The sequence below is a fragment of the Corvus hawaiiensis genome, chromosome 29, assembly GCF_020740725.1.
Source record: "Corvus hawaiiensis isolate bCorHaw1 chromosome 29, bCorHaw1.pri.cur, whole genome shotgun sequence".
Taxonomy (NCBI): Eukaryota; Metazoa; Chordata; class Aves; order Passeriformes; family Corvidae; genus Corvus; species Corvus hawaiiensis.
This window is the reverse complement of record NC_063241.1, coordinates 1,620,182-1,638,552: the sequence shown is the minus strand read 5'-3', so window position 1 is coordinate 1,638,552 and position 18,371 is coordinate 1,620,182. Positions and strand designations below refer to the sequence as shown.

At 61.4% G+C, this 18,371-nt stretch overlaps 1 protein-coding gene across 11 annotated transcripts in view; it reads left to right on the top strand.

The window, feature by feature from the left end:
- LOC125318084 (Fc receptor-like protein 2) overlaps positions 1 to 8,306 on the top strand; it is a 185,965-nt gene extending 177,659 nt beyond the window's left edge. For 3 of the 11 annotated variants that reach the window (XM_048288473.1, XM_048288479.1, XM_048288483.1), the window contains 5 exons: positions 6,986 to 7,288; positions 7,368 to 7,454; positions 7,859 to 7,880; positions 7,968 to 8,056; positions 8,139 to 8,306. In XM_048288473.1, the coding sequence (XP_048144430.1) occupies positions 6,986 to 7,288; positions 7,368 to 7,454; positions 7,859 to 7,880; positions 7,968 to 8,056; positions 8,139 to 8,254 (617 nt within the window). In that variant the 3' untranslated portion in view covers positions 8,255 to 8,306. Of the gene's footprint in view, positions 1 to 4,144; positions 4,321 to 4,912; positions 4,934 to 5,021; positions 5,253 to 5,516; positions 5,790 to 6,626; positions 6,897 to 6,985; positions 7,289 to 7,367; positions 7,455 to 7,858; positions 7,881 to 7,967; positions 8,057 to 8,138 lie in introns of those variants that run through there. The other 8 variants (XM_048288478.1, XM_048288497.1, XM_048288495.1 and 5 more) reach the window with 7 other exon arrangements.
- The last annotated feature ends 10,065 nt before the right edge of the window (positions 8,307 to 18,371 follow it).

Genomic DNA, 18,371 nt, shown 5'->3' with positions numbered 1-18,371 from the left:
CCCCCCAGTCTTGGGGCCTCTCTCCAAACCAAGGAGCCCCATCCACCCCCATTGTCACCCACCCTTGTGTTGCCACCGCTCACAGCTCATGGTGACTCCCAGGAGCAGGAGCAGGAACAACAGGGACCCAGCAACCCCTGCAGCCACTGCTGGGGAATGAGGGGTTCTGGGCGTGCTTCCACCTGGAGACAGAAGGTCCTCATCACCCAGGACTGTGACCCACGGTGGCAGCGGCTGTCACGCAGAGTGGGTTGGGATGGGGATGTGATGGATGGGATGGGTGAGATGGGGGCTGCTGTGACTGATGGGCCCCCCATCCCCGCACTCACTGCTCACCGTGACGTGGAGCCAGGCACTGCTCTTCCGCATGGCCCTCGCTCAGAGCACACCTGGCAGCTGTAATTCCCCGAGTGGGAGACCCCCACGGCAGGCAGCAGGAGCTGCGGGGACCCCTGCGGGCCCCCCACCAACCACCCATCCCGGTAGAAGAGGTGCAGGAGGGGGGCTCGGGGCCGCAGGGGGCTGGGGGTGCTGAGGCAGCTGAGATTCAGGGGAGAGCCCTCGGTGGGCTCGGGGGGACCCTCCAGCACCGGCACCGGGAAGAGCTCTGGGAAGGAGACGGGGGGGGCCCGATCACCCCGAGCCAGCAGGGGAGGGGATGATGAGGTGAGGGATTGTGGGGAGCTCACTGTGCAGTGTCAGCAGGGGGACGCAGTGATGCTCAACCTGCTGGGGATGAGAGTGGGGGTAGCAGAGTATTTGCTGCTCACCATGCACTGTCACAGTCACTGGCACTGACTCCAGCCGGTTGGTTCCCATCTGGCAATTGCAGCGGTAGCGGCCACTGTGGTGCAGCTGCAGGGGAGACAGGGACAACTCTGTCCCATTGAGGGGCCCCCCAGATCCTTCTCCTTGTACTAAAATCGCACCCCGGTGACTGACTTGTTCTGCCAGCCCCGGCAGCACAGTGTCACCGTGTCCCCCTCCAGCAGTGCCCGCGCCGGCACCTGCAGCACCAGCCAGTCTGGGGTGCAGGAGGGTCCCATCACACTGAGGGGATCGAGACAGGTCCGAGGTGGGTCCCCACGGCACCGGGGACCTCTGGGGGGAGTCTCCATTGCCGGGAGGATCCCAGGGACACCAGGGGTAACCCCATGGCACAGTTGTTGCCATAAAGGTCCTATTACACTGGGATGCACTGGGATGCACTGGCATGGCCAGGTATGCAGGGGACAGGCTCTCGCCACATGAGAGGTATGAAGACATCCACTGAGTGGAGCCCACCCTGAACATTTCTGATCCCCCCTCACCATTGGAGACGATCACGGGGGGGCTCAGCCCAGTGTCAGGTCTGTCACACTGGTAGGTGCCACTCTGGGTGACACGGAATCAGTCGGGTCCCTGCAGCCACCAGCGCTGCCCGTCCTTGTACCAGGTGGTGGCAGTGGCGGTGCCCGAGCCCTGGCAGGTCAGTGTCACCCGGTCCCACAGCACCGGCGGCGTCCAGGGGGGCTGCACGAGGAGCTGGGTGGGCTGGGCGCCTGCTGGTGACAGGGGACACCAGCCTGCCAGGGCCAGTGTTGGATGGGGACAGCGGGACGGGGACGTGGCATCCCCCCGAGGACTCATCAGTGAGGCCGAGGGTCTGGGCTGGAAGGGAGAAGGGACAGGGCTGGGTGGGGGTGGCACCGCGAGGACAGCGGCACCCAGGGCACGGAGTGTGGGGCTGTCCCCAAACTGTCCCCCTGCGGTCACCGGTTTAGCACGGAGGTCTTGAGGACAGGGACACCTCTGTCACCCGGGGCTGAGGCAGGACATGGGGACACTGTGGACACCCCACGCTTGTCCAAGTCCCCTCCACCCACCCCACAGCACCTCCACCCACGGCCACATCTCCATGGCCCTCTGCCCATGATCCCATCCCAATGGCACCTGGCCCCATGGCCCATCCTGATGCTGCTTGGCCCTTGTCCCTGTCCCTGCATCCCTGTGCCCCTGGCCCTGTCCCCACAGCTGCCCCAGCCCCAAGGTTCCTTTTGCTACATCCCACTCCCTCCATTCCTGTCCCCCCATTCCTGTGCCCACAGCCACCCCACGACTCCGGTCACATTTAAGGGCTCCATGCCCATGCTCGGGCTCTGCTGGCCTTGATGACCTCAGGGCACCCCAAAGCCCCCCTATGCCCCCTCCCCACCGCTCTCTGCCTCACCAGGGCCCATCTCTGGGGCGTCAGGCCCGTGCCCTGGGCACTCACCCCACAGGAGCAGTGCCACCTTCCCGGCCATCCTGGTGTCCCCGGCCAGCCGTGCTGGCTGTCACACGCTGATGGGGCCACCTGTCCCCTGGGTGGAGGCTCTTTGGCCAAAGAGGAAGGAAGAGAGGTCAGGTCTGTACCCATGTGCTGGTGGCTGTTGGTGGGGGCAGGGTGGAGAGAGGCTGGGGACATAGAGGGACATGGTGGGACATGGTGGGGACATGAGACTTGGGAGTTCCAGGAATGTGGGGAGCTCAGGATAGATTTCCAGAGGAACAGGGGGGCGCAGGGATGGGGATCCTGGTGAATATGGGCCCCACAGATTTGGGGTCATGGAATGAAGATCCCAGGGGTGGAGGTTCCTGAGGGACTGGAGAGCCCATGGGATGGGGTCAAGGGGAGGGGGCTGCTGGGCAATGGAGGTTCTGGGAAATGGGCGTCCTGGGATGGGGATCCCCAGGAGAGGGGACTTAGGGAATGAGGTCCCATGGTTGTGGTTCCCAGAGGAATGGGGATCCCAGGCATGGGCAGTGCCTGGGTGGGCCCGTGGGTTGCAGCTCCTTCACAGGGTGCCGCAGATTTTGGGTGAGGCAGACAAAAGCAGAGACCCCCATAGTGTTGGTGGTCTGTGGGGAACACCACGGGGTTCTCACGGAGCTCCAGCTCTGTGCTCCCCACCCTGGGACTTTTTCTTCTCTTTGTTTCTATTTTTTCTTCTTTACCTCACTTTTGTGCCCTCCCCCTCCCAGTTCATGGCTCGGTGATCCTGGGGAGCTTCAGAGCAGGGAAGGGGTTGGGGGGACCCTGTGCAGGCAAAATAGGGGGTGCAGGGGTGCAGAGAGGGGTGGGGGGGCAGTGGGGGATGGGGGAGTCCGGCTGTGCCCCACAACACTTTCACTTTCTCTCTCGGGCAGCAGAAGGAAGAGGCCGTTTGTGCTGAGAGTCAGATGGGGGGCAGGTTCTGACCTGGGGGGGCACTGGGGCAGGAATCCCCAGGACATGGCACCCCCAGAATGAGGACCCGCCTGGGACAAGACCCAGGTGTCACCACAGCAGAGAAGCCCTTTTCCCCCAGGACAGGACCCCTCTGGATGTGCCCCCCAGGTCAGAACCCACCCCTGTCTGACTATCAGCACAAACGGCCTCTTCCTTCTGCTGCCGGAGAGAGAAAGTGAAAGTGTTGGGGGGCACAGCCCAACACCCCCATCCCCCACTGTCCCCCCACCACTGCCTGCACCCCTCCACCCCTCTTTCCCCCTGCACAGGGTCCCCCCAACCCCTTCCCTTCTCAGGAGCTCCCCAGGATCACTGAGCCGCACACTGGGGGCTGAGGCAGCGTGGCCCAACTGTGAGGAAATGAAGGACAAAACAGAAATAAAGAGGAAAAAGCCAAAGGGTGGGGGGGACACAGAACCGCAGCTACCCAGGACCCCCCTGTGATGCCGCCCCAGGTAATGAGCCCCCCCGGGGGGCCGTGCTGGGCCCTGAGTCACCCCAAAATCTGAGGCACCCGGTGAAGGAGCTGCAACCCACGAGCCCCCCCAGCCACTGCCCATCCCTGGGACCCCCATTCCCCTGGGAACCCAACCGTGGGAGCCTCATTCCCTGTGTCCCCCTTTTCTCGGAGCCCCATCCTGGGTCTCCTGTTGCCCAACATCTCCATCCCCTTCCCCCCACCCCCTTTGCCCCCCATTCTCTCAGGAACCCCATCCTGGTCACCCCCTAACACATGGGGACCCCATTCCCCAGACAGACACTCCCTGTCACTTCCCCTCTCTCCCCATTCCCCTGGGACACCCATCCTGAGATGCCCACATCCCCTGAGCCCCCCACTCCTGGGAACACCATGTCCCACCATGTCCCCAGCCTGTCCCCTGCTGTGTCTACACCCTACCCCCACCCTGCAACACCCTGCCCCCATCAAGGGCCACCAACACGTGGGGGCGAGACGTGACCTCGCTTCCTGCCCGCCACCCAGGGGACAGGTGGCCCCGGCAGCGTGTGACAGCCAGCCCGGGTGGCCGGGGACACCAGGATGGCCGGGAAGGTGACGCTGCTCCTGTGGGGTGAGTGCCCAGGGCACGGGCCTAAGGCCCCGGGGATGGGCCCTGGTGAGGCAGAGAGTGGTGGGGAGGGGGCACAGGGGGCACAGCGGGGTGCCCTGAGGTCCCCAAGGGCATCAGAGCCCGAGCATGGGCATGGAGCCCTTACATGTGACCGGAGTCGTGGGGTGGCCATGGGGAAAGGGACATGGGGACGTGAATGGAGGGAGTGGGATGTAGCAAAAGGAACCTTGGGGCTGGGGCATCTGTGGGGACAGGGCCAGGGGCACAGGGATGCAGGGACAGGGACAAGGGCCAAGCAGCATCAGGATGGGCCATGGGGCCAGGTGCCATTGGGATGGGATCATGGGCCGAGGGCCGTGGGGACAGGTGCTGTGGGGTGGGTGGAGGTGACTTGTCCAAGCATGGGGTGTCCACAGTGTCCCCATGTCCTGCCTCAGCCCCGGGTGACAGAGGTGTCCCTGTCCTCACGACCTCCGTGCTATACCGGTGACCCCGTGGGGAGAATTTGGGGACAGCCCCACACTCTGTGTCCCGGGTGCCGCTGTCCCCCGCGGTGCCACCCCCACCCAGCCCTGTCCCTTCTCCCTTCCAGCCCAGACCCTCGGCCTCACTGGTGAGTCCTCGGGGGGATGCCACGTCCCCGCCCCGCTGTCGCCATCCCGCGCTGGCCCTGGCAGGCTGGTGTCCCCTGTCACCCGCAGGCGCCCAGACCACCCAGCTCCTCGTGCAGCCCCCCTGGACACCGCCGGTGCTGTGGGACCGGGTGACACTGACCTGCCAGGGCTCGGGCACCGCCGCTGCCACCACCTGGTACAAGGACGGGCAGCGCTGGTGGCTGCAGGGACCCGACCGATTCGTTGTCACCGAGAGTGGCACCTACCAGTGTGACAGACCCGGCACCGGGCGCAGCCCCATCGTGAACGTCTCCAATGGTGAGGGGGGTTGGGTGTCCCCAGCCTGGCACCCGCGGGGTCCCCGAGGGCTCTGGGTGGGCTCCGCTCCATGGGTCACCCCCCTGGTGTGACGAGAGCCCGTCCCCTGCACACGGGGACATCCCAGAGCATCCCAGGGCGAGCGGAGCTCCGTGTTGGAATTGGGGACCCCTGGTGTGCTGGGGGTGACCCAATCCCTGCGTCCCGGTGCCATCCGGACCCCACGGAACCCCACGGTGTGACCGGACACCCCCTGTTCCACAGACCGGCTGGTGCTGCAGGTGCCGGCACGGGCGCTGCTGGAGGGGGACACGGTGACACTGCGCTGCCGGGGCTGGCAGGACAACCCAGTGACCTGGGTGTCCTTCTACCGCGAAGAGAAACAACTGCAGCTGTTCCGCGATGGGACCGAGCTGTCCCTGTCCCCTCTGCAGCTGCAGGACAGCGGCCGCTACCGCTGCAGGGGCTGGGTGGAATCCAGCCTGTCCCGGGGGCGGAAGGAGTCGGTGTCGGCGCCGGTGACAGTGACAGTGCACGGTGAGCACCCCACAGCCGCCACCCTGACACCCCGACACCCCCACACCTCAGCACCCCCACAGCCCCTTCACAGCAGGCTCGGGGTCACGTTTCCCCCACCCCATCTCCTTCCCTGTCTCATCCCGGTGCCGGTGCTGGAGGGTCCCCCCGAGCCCACTGAGGGGTCCCCCCTGAATCTCAGCTGCCTCAGCACCCCCAGCCCCCTGCGGCCCCGAGCCCCCCTCCTGCACCTCTTCTACCAGGACGGGCAGTTGCTGGGGGGCCCGCAGGGGTCCCCGCAGCTCCTGCTGCCCGCCGTGGGGGTCTCCCACTCGGGGAATTACAGCTGCCAGGTGCGCTCCGAGCGGGGGCCGTGCGGAAGAGCAGCGCACGACTCTGCGTCACGGTGCGCAGTGAGTGCGGGGATGGGCGCGGGGGCCCCGACAGCCGCCACGGGTCCCCTAGTCCTGCCTGGGCTCCCTGCAGCCCTCCATGACACCTTCTCGAGGTCCCCCATCACTCCCATCTGTCCCTTTATCACTCACCGGGTCCCCTCACCCCTCCCTAGGTACACCTCTCCCTCACTTAGGTCCCTCCATGGTCCACAGGTCCCATCCATGTCTGGCTCCACAAAACCTTCCCTGTGGTTCCCTCCAATCCTCTCCAGGTTGCCCCTCCATGAACCTCCCTGGGGTCCCTTCCACCCCTTCCGATCTTCCGCCCCACCTCTTGGCCCCCTTCTTCCTCAGTGGGGTCCCGCCACCCCTCCCTGACCCTCTCCCACCCTGAGTCCTTCACTGGTCCCTGGTGTCCCCCACCCCTCCCAAGTCCCCCATTCCCTTTCTGCCTCTCCCGCAGGGGTCCCGCTCTCCGGGGTGTCCGTGTCGGCGCAGCCCCCCGGGGGACAGGTGGCACTGGGGGACCGCCTGGTGCTGAGCTGCGCCGTGGCCACGGGGACAGGTCCCCTGTCCTTCTCCTGGCACCGGGGGGACTCATGGGAACTGCTGGGCACCGGCCCCCACCTGGAGCTGCGCCACGTTGGAGACAATGACAGCGGCCACTACCAGTGCCGGGCCAGCAACGGGGACAGTGTGGCCGAGAGTGTCCCCCTGAATGTCTTCGTCCTGGGTGAGCAGGACCCTCAGGAATGGAGTGACCCCACCCATGACATCCCCATCCCCCCTGGCCAGGTGCCAACCCCATCTTTGTCCCCGCAGTGCCCGTGGCCAATGCCACCATCAGCCCCGGTGCCCTGGCACAGCCGGTGCGCGCAGGTGACCCCGTGACCCTGCGCTGCTCGGTGCAGGTGGGCTCAGCCCCTGTCACCTTCACCTGGCTGCGCAACGGCACCGAGGTGGCCCGGGGTCCCCTCCTGGAGCTCGGGGACGTCCATGTGGGACATTCCGGCACCTACCAGTGCGTGGCCACCAACCAGCTGGGACAGGACGGGCACCGCGTGTTCCGGGCGCTCAGCCCCGAGCTGGCACTGACGGTGACACCGCGGGGACACTGGGACACAGGTGGGGTCACTCGGGGTCATTGGGATTGCAGCATCCCCGCAGTGACAGGTGACCCTGATGCGTCTCCCTCTGTCCCCAGCAGTGGCTGCAACAGTTGCCGGGTCCCTCCTGTTCCTGGTCCTGCTCGTGGGTGTCATTGTGGGCTGGTACTGGTGGCATCGCCTGGGTGGGTGACAATGGGGCCAACGGGGGCCCTGGGGAGCTGGGAGACCACCGAGAATGTGGGGATGATGGGGCAGCACCCACAGCCCCTGACTTGGGCAGCGCTGAGCCCCCAGTGACCTTTGCTTGAGGTCCTCAATGATTTGGGGTGGTGTTGGAGGGTCGTACAGGGATGCTGGGGGTTCTTTCAGGAATCCTGGGGCAGTTTGGAGGGTGCCCATCCCTGCCGGCCTTGGGGCTCTGGGGGCATCAGGACAATAGGCTCTGGTGTGGTTCAGGGGTTCTGGAGGACTCCAGGAATGCTGGGGTCTCCTGGGGGGAATTGAGAGCCCTGTGGGCGTTCAGGATTCCCGAGGGTGGTCAGGGCCTTGGGGACCCCATAGTCACCCCCACCCCTTTCCTTTGCAGCCTCCAGGAAGCACCAGGAAAGGTGAGTGGGGGCTCTAGCCATTACCCCCCCCTTTTACCCCAACCCCAAGACCTTCCATCCCCACTCACACATCCCCCATCCCTGCAGGGCTCCCCCGGAGCCCCCAGAGCCCCCGGCCCCCCCGGAGGAGGGGGAGGTGCTGTACACCCACGTCATGAGGACGAAGCAGACGCAGGGTGAGTACGGGGTGGGACACACACAGGGACACGTCACCCACGGGGGGTGTCACACAGGTGCCACAGCCAGGGTCTCCTGCAGGGCCCACCCGCACCGCTCCGCCCCAGGATACCCAAGTGACCTACGCGGAGCTGCCGGGACCCCACGGGCGACCGCGGGCACCCAGCGACATCTACGGGAATGTGCTGGGACACTGAGGGCGCTGGGGGACACTGGAGGACCTGACTGACTTCTGCGGGGCCCAAAATGCAGCTTTTTGCTGAAGCTGGGAGAAATGGTCTTTCTTTGTTCAGCTCTCTCCTGCTTTAGGAATGGGATTCTCCAATTTCCTGCTTCTACTAAAAACCTTTCTCTCCCCATCCGTCGGTGGAGGGCAGTGAGAGAGCGGCTTTGGTGGGTGCGGGGCATGCGGGCAGCGTCAGCCCACGGTAAGGCAGGAAGGAGGAGGGTCCCGCTCAGGGTGCTGAGCCGATCCTTGTGGGATTTGCCTTTGTTTTGGGGCTCCCTCAGTCCCTTGGGCAGAGGGACAAAATGATCCATTGCTGCATTTCCGGGCTGCTTCCCTCGCAGCTGCCCCTGCAGGGGTGGTTTCCAGCCAGCCCTGCTCTGCAAACCATCAAAGGCCCTCGCTCGCAGAGCCACTGCTTGGGCTCCCCTTGGCTTTTGTGCTTCTCGAAGGCCTGAGCAAACCACAGCCACGCCTTTTCCCCCACACAATTCTCACCTTGCAGCAGCTCTAAAGCTGCGAGAGTCAAAGCCCAGGGGGGGGGAGGGACCCTCAGGTCGTGGCTGCCCCTGGGGCTGGCCAGAGCAGGGCTGGCCAATGCCCATCCCTGTGCAGTGGGGCTGTGGCGTGGCCTGGCCCCACACTTGGATGGCCACTGGCTGCACGGAGGAGTTTGGGAGCTGCTTCCTGCCTGGGGCTCCATTCCCAAGCTGCTCTTGCCGGCTCAGATCCTGCAGGGGATGAATGAGAATGGAGAAGTCTGGAATAGGTTTTTTCTCAAAACCAATAAACCCAAAGTGTCCCTACCTCTAAGGACAGAAACCCCATGGCAGGGGGGGAATGTGGGGATAGGGGCGGGGTAGCCCCACAACAGCTTCACACAACCCCCCCCCCCCCCCCATTTTACAGGGTCCCAGCACTGCGGCATCAAATTTGGGCCAGATCCGCCATTTCCAGGGGAAAATACCTGCAGGTTACACTGTGCTGCGGGGGAGGGGGCAGAATGGTCCTCGGGTGTTGTGGGCAGAGGAGGGGACGGTCACGAGCGTTCCTGCCTGGTTCCCAGCACTGAGACCCTGAAGGAGGTGTGGGGGTGGGCTTTGGAGGTTTTTAGGGTTTCCTCCCCTAATGACACCCAGCCCCTCTCACCCCCCGCTGTCACCCCCATCGGGGCTTCTTACTCATGCAAGAGTCTTGGAGGGATGTGGGATTGGAGGGTCAGGCTGCCCCTTAGGGGCTCCCAAAGGGGAATTTGGGCTTCCCAAATGGGGGGGGACTGTCAAATGGGGGAGTAGAGGGGACAGAGTACCCCCCCCAGATTGGGGCAGCCCAGAGGTCACAGTGCCCCAAGGAGGTCCAGAGAATGGGGATCCTGAGGAGAGGGAGTCACAATGGATGGGTCTTCTGGGGAATGGGGGTCCCCTTGGTGGGGGAACAAAGGGATGAGGCTCCCAGGAGAATGTGGGCTCCAGGGATTTGGGGTCATGGGATGCTGATCCCAGGGATGGGACCAGCTGGAGAATGCGGGGCCCTGTGGGACTCTGGATCCTGGGGCAATGGGGAACAATAGGATGGGATCAAGGGTAGGGGAGTGGTGGGGAATGGAGATCCGAGGAAATGACAGGCCTGGCATGGTGGTCCCAAGGAGGGGGGACATAAAGAATGGTGGTCCCATGGTTTGGCTCTATGGTGAATGGGGGTCCAAAGGACAGGGAGCGGTTGGGTGGCATGTGGGTCACAGCTCCTTCACTGGGTGCCTCAAATTTTGGAGTGACCCAGGGCCCAGCACAGCCCCCCCAAAAGAATGTCCCCATGGTGCTCCAAGTCTGCTACACTGCCCTCACCCAGGGCTTTTTCCTCTCTTTATTCAAAATTTTCCCATATTTTTCTCACTCTTGCACCTCTCCCTCCGCCCCAGTTTCTGGCTTGGCGATCCTAGAGGTGCAGGGGCTGCAGAGAGGAGGGTGAGGGGGGCTGTGGGGAATGGGGGTTTTTGGCCGTGCCCCCGCAACACTTTCACTTTCGCTCTCTGGCAGCAGAAGGAAGAGGCCGTTTGTGCTGAGAGTCAGACAGGGGGGCGGGTTCTCACCTGGGGGGCACATCCAGAGGGGTCCTGTCCTGGGGGGGTCCCTGTGCTGGGGGTGACACGTCCTGGGAGGATCCTGTCCCAGGGCTGCCCCATGCCAGCCAGAGGGGTCCTGTCCTGGGGGATGGCGGTGCTGGGGGGGGTCTCTGGACACATTCCTGGCGGGGGTCCCTCTCCCAGTGGTGGCACATCCTGGGGAGCCCTGTGCAGGGGGAGTCCTGTCTGCTCCCACTGTCCCCAGCCGCCCCTGCTTTTTAGGGTGTTGGAGGTGAGGATTTTTCCTTTTGTTTTCTTTCTCTCTGAGAATTTTCTCCCATTTGTTGTTAAGAGACAGTAACGACCATACTTTAGAGAGACAAAAGAAGTGGCCAAGGTGTGGGGAAGGGCTGCAGCTGGCTGAAGCCTCTTAGCCAGTGGAGCTTTTCTCTTTGGAAGGGCAGAGATACCGAGAGATTTTGGCTTGGGAGTGAGGGGTGGGCTTAGCTCCAGCTCTCTCTTGGTCTGGGGATCAGAGGGAACAGTCGAGCTGCTGCTCAGCGCAGGGAGAATTCAGAGTCCAGCCCTGTCCTGCTTCTCCCTTGCTGTGGGTGAGCCTTTGCTCGGAAGAGCAGCTGTTGAACTACGACCTTATTAACAGCGGACCCCACTGGAAAAGGACCCTCACCATCTGCTCGGGTGCCTCAGGGGAAAACCTGGGGTCCCGAGCCCCTCCCTCTCCGAGGGAGCCTCTCCTGGCTGCCTTCGGGAGCCGGCCTGCCACTGCCCAGCCCCGCCGTTTTTCTGCCACTGCTCTGGTTTTTTCACTACACTCTAACCCAGCACTGCCTGCCTGCCGGGACACCCCACGGCTCCTGCTACAGCTGCGGAGCTTCTGTTGCATTTTGTTTTGCCACTTCAGGCTCCACTGGCCTATGCTGTCCCAGCTGCTGCTCCCAGGTTCCTCCTGCAGCCCCTTTCACCATCCCGAGGGGCACCGGGCCTGGCTGCCCTTGGGGTTTGTAAAGGAAGCCGCTTTTCCATCCCTCCCGCCGGCTGCGCCGCCATCGCCGCGTGAGGGAGAGACAGGGCCGAGCTCGCGCCACAGCGCCCCCTGCTGGCGGGGGGGGGGAGGGGGATCACCGCACCCGCCCTGCCTGGCCGGGAGACGCCGGCGCCCCTGGAGGCCGTGAGTGGAACTGCAGCAAGGGGAAAGGGCCCGTGGCGGGAGAGGCGCCAGCACCAGGTCTGGTACCAGCACCGGGTCTGGTACAGGGTCTGGCACCGGCACTTTGTCTAGTGCGGGCACCGGGTCTGGCACCAGGTCTAGCACCGGCACCAGATCTGGTACCGGCACCAGGTCTGGCACCGGGTCTGGTCCTGGCACTGGGTCTGGTGCTGGCACTGGGTATGGTGCTGGCACCGAGGTCTGGTTCTGCCACCTGGTTCTGGTTCTGGCACTGGGTCTGCTTCTGGCAAGAAGGTCTTCTTCTTGCACCGGGTTCTGGTTCTGGCACTGGGTTCTGGTCCTGGCACTGGGTTCTGGTCCTGGCACCTAGGTTCTGGTCCTGGCACCAGATTCTGGTTCTGGCACCGGGTTTGTGGTCCTGGCACCGGGTTCTGATTCTTTCCCTGGGTTCTGGTTCTTTCCCCGGGGTCTGGTTCTGGCATCAGGGTCTGGTTCTGGCACCAGGGTTCTGGTTCTGGCCCTGGGTTCTGGTTCTGGCCCTGGGTTCTGGTCCTGGCCCTGGGTTCTGGTTCTGTTTACTGTTGCTGCCATTGTTGTTTCTTTGCCCTGTTGTACATATATACACTCATTAGTCAAGAACTCTTATTCCTGTTCCCATATCTTGGCCTGAAAGCCCCATAATTTCACAGTTGCAATAATTCGGAGGATAGGGGGTCGTAGTCTCCATCCCAAGGGAGGTTCCCACCTTCCTGGGCAGACATGTGTCTTTCAAACCAAGACATAGTGGCAGCCCAAAATTGGAGAATCCCGTTCCTAAAGCCCGTCAGAGCTGAACGAGCAAACAGCATTTTTGCCAGTTTAACCAAAAAGATGCATTTTTGTCCCAGGAGGAGGGAACCAGGTCCTGTGCCCCCTTGGAACTGGCAGGGGGGATGGTAAGCCACTTGCTGTACTGGGAGCACTGGGAGGGGGATTGCAGAACCACTGGGAGCATGGGGGTTGAGAGGAACCAATCTGATTTTCATTATGCCTCAAGATATGTTACACATGAGGTGGAAAATTACTCTAGGGGCTCTACACGTCATGGGAAGCCTGTCCCGGGGAGGCTTCAGCTGACAGCCGATCAGGGGAGAGAAAGCTTCCATGATGGGGCTGTGAGTGACTCCGCACTGGCCGGTGGGACTGATGCCCAGAGGCCTGGAAAAATGTCCGGTACAAAAAATGCCCAGGAAATGGGGCTGTGGGAGGAACCTTAGCACATAAAAGCAGTTAATTCACACAGGAGCCATTTTACTTTGGGTTTCTTGGAGGGATCAGGGGCTTGCTCGGAGGCTCAGTGTAGCGGGTTGAGTTCGAAACCGGGCGGAAACACCAATTAAATGTAGTGGTTTTGGTTCAAAATATTCATTACTTACTTATTTTCCTTCTGTGAGATAAGAATTAGGAGAAAAGCAAAGCAGGCACAAACCTTAAACAGTTACAATACAATGAAAGAGTTTTATTACTAATAGAATTAAAAGTAAAGAGAAAAGAACAAAACAAAATTAAAGCAAATCCCCCCCCCCCAGCGCTTCTCTCCTTTTACCCAGCTCACACAAGGGATAACAGAACATGGGATGTTAGTCAGTGTTGCAGTTCTTGAAAAGTCTCTCTCTTATGCTTAAGGAAAAAAGGGTTTTCCTTCAGTTGCACGTGGTTCCCAAACTGCCACTAACAGCAGATCCGCCCGGAAACAAACAATCTGCTGTGTGTAGAACATCTCTCCCATGAAAAATCTCACAGTTCCTTCACACTACAAAACATGGGCCATCACATGGGGTTATTCATCTTTTTAAGGATAAGTTATTTTGGCCTGCACACAAAGGCTTTTCTTCGCCACAAGTCTCTAACAGCCTCTTCCTACTTCTATATAGCCTGGCATAGGCATTCTTCACAATCTTCACAGGCACACAAAGATACTCCATCCCCCCATGTTCTTCAAATGGATTAAAGAGACAAACAGTTTGTGGTATTACAGCTTCTTACCACGGCATGCAAGAAGGTTTCTTTTAAGCTGCGCGCCAGAATCGCGGCACCGCCCTCTTTTCTCCCATTGCCATGCTCAGCTCCGTCTCACATGACTCACTTCTCTTTCTCTCTGACTCCGCAGCCGCCACGTTGAAGAGTGTTCTTGTTCAGGCTTTACGGTGGAGAAAGCCTCGCTCCCTCTGTGCTGCTGGCTGCGTGGTGTCCTCTTCAGTTCAGCACGGAGTGTGCTGGCTGCAGACAGGAGGCTCTGCCGGCTCCCGTTGACTCCGCCGGCTCCGCATGGAGAGGAGAGGGACCCGTCTGTCCCCAGAAGCCGCGCTGGATGGGTTTAGCTGTGAGCAGTCCATGGCTGGTTTTAGCTGCCTGCGGCTCTGGGACAGTTCCCCTGCAGCGACCCAGGGTCCGTGCTGCAGTGATGGGAAAGGGGGAAAGGGGCAGTGGCCCCGGCCCGGCCCAGCGGGGCCGGGAGGCTCGGAGCCCCCCCACCTCCCAGCAAGCGAGCTCCGACAAAAGGGGAAGTCCCGCCTTTCTGTGCGGTTTAAATATGTAAATTGTGAGAAGCATAATTGGTCTTAAAGACTGTCCATCAACTCAGGGTCAACCCAATACACTCAGCTTGGCCTTCCTCCCCTGTGCCAGTTTGGCCAAATTTAGAACTACATCCTCTGAGAGAAGGCGGGTTCCAAACCATCCCTCCCCCACCAGGTTTGGGAAAAACCCTTTTTCCTTGAAGGAAAGTGAAAGAGATAAAAACTATTTATTTAACAAAGACACAGGAAAAAAAAGAGACTAATGCTAAATAATGAAACCTCTTGCTGTAGAGGGAAAACCTGGGAAAATTTCAGAGTCCTTCCATAGTCTCTCTCTCTCCCCATCCTTGGAGCTGGGACGGGGTGGTGGGCCCACCTCCAGGGCCAAGGCTTCAGTGGAAATTCCTCCTGATGTATTCTGATGTGGAAACAGTCCAGCAGAAAAAAGGAAAAAGACCGAAGTCCCAGGAAAACAAAAGTTCAACTCTCCGTCTCTCTCCGGAGAAGAAGAAAACCGAAAGCTGGCTGAACAAGCAAGCAGGGCGCTTCTCCTCTCCCCTCCCACAGCAGCAGAACACAGAAGAAAAAAAATGCAGACAACAAGAGTGTGTTATCTCTCTCTGTGTCCTTGAAAAGCACTGCTTGGAGAAGTTTGCTCAGTTTTCTCTCTCTATGCTTAGGCTCAGTTTAAAAGCATAGAAAGGCATCCAACTAATTCCTGGGCATAGAGCAGCGATAGGGAATACAACATCAAGTCACCCCAAGACATCCCCCCTTGCCTTTTCCTCCTGCGGCCTGGCTTCCCTGTCCGCACCTGTTCTGCCCTGCTTCGCCGTTCCCGCAAGGCAGCTCATGGCTGCGATGGCCCGGTGCGCGGCCGCTTCCCCGACAGAGCGGGCACGGCCTGCACCAGCCTCAGCCGCCGCCGTGTTTCCCGCGTTGCCCGCGTTGCAACCAGCGTGCCGCACCAGCCCACGGCGGTACCAACCCGCAGTACCAGCCCATGGCAGCCGGCCCACAGCAGCCGGACCGCAGCCGTTCTTCGCCAACACCGGAGACGCGCTGCCACAGCTGCTTGGGAATCGCGCCCAGCCCCTCACAAAAGCCACGCGGGCTCGCTGAGGACGCGCAGGATGTGCTGCATCTGCCGAGCCGACAGAGCGCCCGGGGTTCTTGCAGTAACGCTGTGCCTGTCTTCTGTTTCTGATTCTGTCTTTTCCCCTCTCTACTCTCTTTGCTATCCCCCTTCGCTAAGAACATTTACCCTCCTTCATCAAGAAACAGTTCTCAGATACAACATTGCCGTGTTTGTGCTTCATTTTTGTCCAAGAAATGTAACAAAAAAGATTCTCCCCGACTCCCCCTTTTGCAGCAGGATGGGACAGGGGTAGTGGGAGGGGGAATGGGGAAGCCCTGGGTGTACTGGGAGCACTGTGGGGAGAGAATGGGGAAGTCACTGGGGGTATTCGGAGCACTCCAATGGGGGTTGGGGAGCCCCTGCAGGTACTGAAAAGGGGATGGGGGAGCCCCTGGGGGTACTGGGAGAGGGAATGGGGAGCTCTGGGTGGCCTGTGCAGCCACCCCTTGACTCACGACCATGTCCCTTGGAAGGATGGGCAACCACAGGAGCCATGGAGGAGGCACCCCCAGTGCCTCCCAGTGCCCCCCACTTCCCAGAGTGTCACAGCTTTCGTTGTAGATTGTTGTAGATGTCGCTGGGTTCCCACGGTTGCCTGTGCGGCCCCAGCAGCTCCATGTAGGTCACCTGAGGCTCCTCCACCAGGGGTGCCAGGCGCTGCGGGTGGGCCCTGTTGGAATAAGGGGTTGTGTGGAAGGGAATGGGAGGTCCTGGGGGTTTGGGTAAAAGGGGGATCATGGCTGAAGCCCCCCACTCACCTTTCCTTGTGGTTCCTGGAGGCTGCAAAGGAAAACTGGAGGGGTGACTTTGAGGTCCCAGGGGCCCTCATCCATCCTCAGGAATCCTGAAAGCCCACTGGACCCTCAATTCCCCACAGGACCCCTGAGTATCCCTAATGTGTTTGTGTATTTTTGTCCTCTTGAGAATATCTGGCAGATATTTCTCCCATGCGCATACCCAGAGAAAAAGAACGTCTTGGTTTAAAAGGCAGCTGCAGCAAAGGGGCAGCGTGGGCCGGGACCAGTGGCTTGGGAGGTCAAAACGGGGCTGAATTGGAGCTGCTTGGGCCAATGCCCGCGTTGTGCTCTGGGTGCTGCAGACCCTTAATGAGGTGCTGCAATTAGAGCTGGGCTTCCTAAAGGTCAGCCGTGCTCCTAAAGCATCCCTGTGCACAAACACACGGCTCCGCTGCCTCTCGCGGGCATTTTGGGATCCTGAGGCAGCACTGGGTACATTTTGAGGAACAAGTGCCCTCAGCTGTGGCCAGAAGGAGCTTTTTTGGCTGCCGGGAAGGTTGTGTGGTGCTCACTGCTGGTGTTGGGGATGATTGAGCGCCTCTGCCATGTGGCTGGTGCTTGGCGCTGGGCGGCCGGGAAGGCCGAGCTGGAGCAGCGGCTGAGGCGGGAGCGGCTGGAGCAGGCGGCCCACGGGAGCAGCAGCTGGCCACACAGGTGGAGCAGGAGCGCCGGGAATTCCGCAGGGTGCTCAGGTGAGGCACAGGGAGCCGGGGGGCACTGGCTGGGAGGGGCTGGGATGGAGGGACCAGGAGCCCACAGGGGAGCACCGAGGGGGGAGGGACCGAAATGGCCGAGGGGAGACCCCGGGATGGCGGGGGAGCAGAGACCCCGGCGTGGAGCCCGCGGAAAGGAGGGACCGCAATGGTGGTCCCAGAGCACTGGGAAGGGGCCCCGCTGCCACCGAGCTGCGGGTGCCGGGACTGTCACGGGGTGTCCGAAGCGACTGTGACTGCGCCTCCGAAGCCGCTGTCGCGATGTGTGGGGACCGACTGTTGCCATGGCAATGTCCCAAAGATCCTGGAACTAGAGGCGTGTGCTGGAACAGGCCAGAGTAGTGGGCCTGGAGCCGCCCTGAGCTGGGAAGGGCAAATCCAAGGCATGGCAGAAATACAACTGCAGTAGCCAAGAGGAGCCAGAGGGCTGGGAGAGGAACAGCCCTGCAGGCAGCGAGCACAGGAGGAGGGAGTGGCAGGAGGGGCTGCAGGTGCTGGAGCGGGTATTTCAGGGAGCCCAAAGGGCATTGTTGGGTTTTGGCAGAGCTGCTGTGGAGACAGAGGGAATTCCAAAACTCAATCCCTGGCCTGGGGTCTCCCAGGACCCTTCTGCTGTGGGGCTGCTGAGGGTGCACGAACAACAGGGAGTGATGGCCACCACAACAGGGCCCCGTCGGCAAGACGGCACCGAGCAGGACTGCGGGACGCCATGCCTGGGATGAGCCATGACCTGGAGAGCTGGGAGTGCTCAGGCAGACCTGCTGAGCCTTCAAGAGCCCCACATGGCCAGAGCATGAGTCCAGTGGAGAGTGGCCACTGACAGGGACTGTGGGGGCCTGAACCAAGTGCCAGCCCCACTGAGAGCGGCTGTGCCAGACATGCCGGCACTCCAGGGCGAGCTGGAGTCCGAGACAGCCAAGTGGTGCCAGCATGGACATTGGCAATGCCTTTGTCCCCATTCCTGTGGCAGCAGAGGGCAGGCCACAGTTTGCCCTGACCTGGAGGGGCGTCCAGAGCCCCTGGAACTGACTGGAAACACAGCCCACCCTGTGCCATGGACTGATCCCGACTGCCTTGGGAAAGGGGGAGGCTCCGGAACACCCCCAGGGCCTTGGTGACATCATGGTGTGGGGGAGCACGGCAGACGAGGGTTTGGGAAAGGGGCCAAGAGAATCCAGAGCCTCCTGAAGGCCACTTTGGCCATCAAAGCAAGGAAGGTCCAGGGCCCTGCCAGATTCCTGCTGGTGGAGGAAACGTGCGGGGGAAGCGTTTGGGGTTTGTTCCTTGTCGGGGGCTTTCCGTGGACATCATTCCTTTGGATTCGGAATCTTGGTGCTGTTGCTGTTGGTTTCCTTCTCTCAGTGCAGTTTGCAGGAAATTGTTCTTCTCTCAGCCCTTTGGGATCTTTGCCTTTTGTGCCTCCACTGGGAGGGCGAGGGAGCAGCAGCCCCTGGTTTTCAGTGGCAGCCCAAAACTGGAGAATCCCATTCCTAAAGCCCGACAGAGCTGAACAAACAAACACCAATTCTGCCAGTTTAACCAAAAAAGCTGCATTTTGGTGTCAATGACAGGGAAAGGGGTCCTGTGCCCCCCTGGCACTGGGAGCAAAGGTGGGGAGGCATGGGTGTACT